The following is a 3,665-nucleotide window of genomic DNA, read 5'->3' as shown; positions in this document are numbered from 1 at the left end:
AAAAGAGCACTTTTTTTTTCAATCTTAGACATTTTTAATATTTTCTAAATTTTAACTAAGACTTTATTTGAATTATGAAATATAGGATAAAATTCTTACAACTTCCAATCATTTGCCACCTTATCTTCTTAAGAAGCGTAAATGACATTTATTTATTTATTTTTAATTTTAGACAATTTTAAGAAATATTTTCTAAATTTTAACTGATGCTTTACTTGAATTATGAGAAAACAGTAATTCTTAAAAATAAAACAAGTTGAATTGTTTGGTTGAGAGTCACTTATTTTAAAAGACAATATTATTTTTATTTGGATAAATAGTTGTTTCAATATAATAAATTTTTTCTTTTAGTAAAAAAACTTACATTTTGTTGGGTGATTCTATTAGGTAATACAATTAGTATTTTTGGTTTATAATTATTGTTTATTAAAATTTTTTGGAAGAATCACAAAGAATTTATAAAATAGAAAATAAAGGTTAAAAGGCTTTTTTATAAGTTAATTACAAATTAAAGTTACTAATTTTTTCTCCAATAAACACAGCACACGTGACAACTTATTAAAGAAGAAATATTGTTTAATTGTATTAAATATTAATAGAACTAAAATGAAATTAACATAATTTAAATTAATTGTATTGTAATAAAAATGAAATATGTCAATAATTATTAAACTATTTAATTTTTTTATTTTTTACTTCGTTTTTTATTTATAAATAATACCTCAACTTTTAATTAAACATCTTTAATTTCTAATTCATATTTTTTTATATTTTATTGGGGGAAAGTTAATAGTCACGTTCTAAAATATTTATCTTTTACTTACAACTTTCAATAAAAAAAATAATACTATAAATTTAAGTTTAATAGACATCAATACACTATAAAAAAAATCATTAAATAGTAACTAAATAAATAAAAAATAATTAGTCACTACATTAACTAAATTAAATACTAATTTAGAAATTAAAAAATTATTTATATTTAAAATAGATTTTATTATTAATAAAAATTTGTAAAAATAGTTTTATCTAAATTAGCTATCTAAGTTTAGCAACTAATATTTTAAATTCTAAATTAATATCTAAAAGACTAATAAAAATATATACTAATAAAAATAATATATAATATAAAGTAGTAAGTAGCTAAAATTTTAGTAACTAATGGTTAGATATCTGTTTAGAAATTATTTTGTAAATTTCTATTAATAATAAAAATTACTTTAATTAACAATAGTTTTTTTAATTTATGAAATAATTTTTAATTTAATTAAGTAATAATTAATTATTATAATATTTAAAATTAATTTTTATTTAATGATTTTTTTTATAATAATATCAAATATAGAAATTATTTTATAATTTTTGAATAATAATAACAACTATTTTATATACTAATAATTTTTAAAATAGTTTCTAATTTAATTAAATAATAATTAATTATTTTGATATCTAAAATTAATTTTTATTTAATAATTTTTTTTTAAGTTATATAAATGTCTTAATTTTATACACACTAATGGGAACTCTATACAATTAAAGGTAGACATTGATTATTTGTGGACCACAATAATATCCACCACATGAATTGTGATCTCCTCATCTTTACTTTATAGATCATTGGCCATCATGTTTGGTAGCTGTAATATTTAATTATATCTCAGATCTTCTTTTTTCCAAGGACCAATCACTCAAAACTTCTATCTAATTCTACAGAAATCTTTTATTATATTAAGAGTTTTATTCCTAATCAGTGCTTGATTTCACGCGTAGGGGGCACTATAAGAAGTGTTACTGGGAAGTAAAAATTGTGTTTTGCTCTTTCACTGCATCACTCTTGTTGAAGGGTTTCTGAAGAGAATCAAAACATGGTAGTGAAGGTGTACGGTCCTCACTCTGCTTCCGCTAAACGGGTGCTGGTATGTCTCCTTGAGAAGGAGGTCGAATTTGAGGTTGTCCCAGTTGATCTCCTTAAGGGAGAGCACAAGGGTCCCGAGTTTCTCAAGTTACAGGTTCAATTTTCTTTTCTTGCTGAGACTCATCACTCTTCAAGATTACGTCTTTCTTTATCTTCTCACTCATCTTCTTTGTTCATCATATCTGCAGCCCTTTGGAGCTGTTCCTGTCATCCAAGATGGAGACTACACCTTATATGGTACCACTTTCAACTCCTGTATACTTTTGTTTTTTTGTTCATATTTTGATTCTCCAGTTATTATTTCTGATCTTACTGGTACCACCTTTTAAGTTGTCTGTGTTTGATCTGTTTCTGCAGAATCTCGTGCTATAATGAGGTATTATGCAGACAAATACAGATCTCAGGGGATTGAGCTGGTGGGGAGGACACCAGAAGAGAGGGGTGTTGTGGAACAATGGCTGGAAGTTGAAGCACATAACTTTAACCCACCGGCCAATGACTTGGCTGTGCATGTGTTGTTTGCTCCATTTTTTGGCATCACGCCAGATCCAAAGTTGATTGAGGAGAGTGAAGCAAAGTTGTTGAAAGTGTTGGATGTTTATGAGGAGAGGCTGTCAAAGAGCAAGTATTTGGGTGGGGATTTCTTCAGTCTTGCTGATATAAGTCATCTTCCATTAACATATTTTATTGTGAACAAAATGAATAAAGAGTATCTGATAAGAGAGAGGAAGCATGTGAGTGGTTGGTGGGATGACATAAGCAGTAGACCATCGTGGAAGAAGGTTATCGAACTCTACCTACCTCCAATCTAGTTCCAGAATGAACTTCATGGATAATGCATTTAGTCTCATCCATCTCTGCACCTGCTTCTACTTCTCAAGAATAAATGTACTTTTATCAAATTATGAATCATGTCTGCAATGTAAACCCAAAAATCAACACATGTTTTCTGAAATTAAAATAAAAGTGTTGCAGTTGTAACTTTGTGTTCGGATTGGGTAGAGAGTGAGTTGGAGTGTCTTCAGAGGAAAATATAAATAAAAAAAAAAGATTGTTACTCTAAAGTATTTTAAAAAATATTTTAGAGTAGGTTTGTGAGAAAAAAAAGTTTATTTCCTTTTACAATAATAACTTTTTTATTAGTAAAATAAATAAATTAAATAAAATGAGTATTTCAAAAATGTTTCAACCTTATATAAGACCTTTAAGTTATCATAGGCAGAACTCAAGACTATTCCATCTCTGCCTAGCAAAAAAAGAGCAATCTAAAAAAAAAAAGTAACGCAAACCACAAACTCCAGGACCATAAAAAAAGCACACGCTTACTAGCTAAAGCTAACCAAAGAGCCGCATAAAATAACTACACCAGCAAACCAGCACCAGCATACCAGAACCAAGGACACCAGTTTTGTAAAACCTTCACCAAAAAACAGATTGCAGATATAGTTGCTGTATAGCAGCAGAGCTGCCTCACACTTCTAGTCGCTTCAATCCTCACTGTCGCTTCCTCAGAGTTTGACGCCACATCTCTCACTTCTACAACAATTCCTTCACCCCTCCATCAACTAGATCGCCATCTCCCTCTTTACACATAGTTTTTTTATGCATAGATTGGAATTGAGATGCCAATATGAATAGGAGCAAATAAAAGTACGTAAGCTGTATTTCAGCCACATTCAAGATCTAAGTTGTGCCAATTGGAAAATTTCTTCCGTGTCAGGGACTCCTTGCCTAAAGACAACATAATTTC

General features: G+C 28.1%; 1 protein-coding gene across 1 annotated transcript; it reads left to right on the top strand.

Annotated features, from left to right (window-relative positions):
* Positions 1–1,853: 1,853 nt before the first annotated feature.
* On the top strand, positions 1,854–2,896 carry LOC137827168 (glutathione S-transferase F9). The gene is made up of 3 exons (XM_068633391.2): positions 1,854–2,009; positions 2,104–2,152; positions 2,273–2,896. The coding sequence occupies exons 1-3, from the start codon at positions 1,866–1,868 to the stop codon at positions 2,725–2,727; spliced, it is 648 nt and encodes a 215-aa protein (XP_068489492.1). The 5' UTR covers positions 1,854–1,865; the 3' UTR covers positions 2,728–2,896.
* The last annotated feature ends 769 nt before the right edge of the window (positions 2,897–3,665 follow it).

This window comes from Phaseolus vulgaris, chromosome 8 (genome assembly GCF_051622355.1).
Source record: "Phaseolus vulgaris cultivar YP4 chromosome 8, ASM5162235v1, whole genome shotgun sequence".
NCBI classification, from domain to species: domain Eukaryota; kingdom Viridiplantae; phylum Streptophyta; class Magnoliopsida; order Fabales; family Fabaceae; genus Phaseolus; species Phaseolus vulgaris.
The sequence above is the reverse complement of the archived record's forward strand: the minus strand, read 5'-3'. Positions and strand labels throughout refer to the sequence as shown.

What these genes read in the sequence shown, in the direction of transcription:
- LOC137827168 (XM_068633391.2), top strand. Translation starts at nt 1,866, where the DNA reads ATGGTAGTGAAGGTGTACGGTCCTCACTCTGCTTCCGCTAAACGGGTG. An exon ending in CCGAGTTTCTCAAGTTACAG is followed by an intron (nt 2,010 to 2,103) that starts GTTCAATTTTCT and finishes TCATATCTGCAG; the next exon opens with CCCTTTGGAGCTGTTCCTGT. An exon ending in TGGAGACTACACCTTATATG is followed by an intron (nt 2,153 to 2,272) that starts GTACCACTTTCA and finishes CTGTTTCTGCAG; the next exon opens with AATCTCGTGCTATAATGAGG.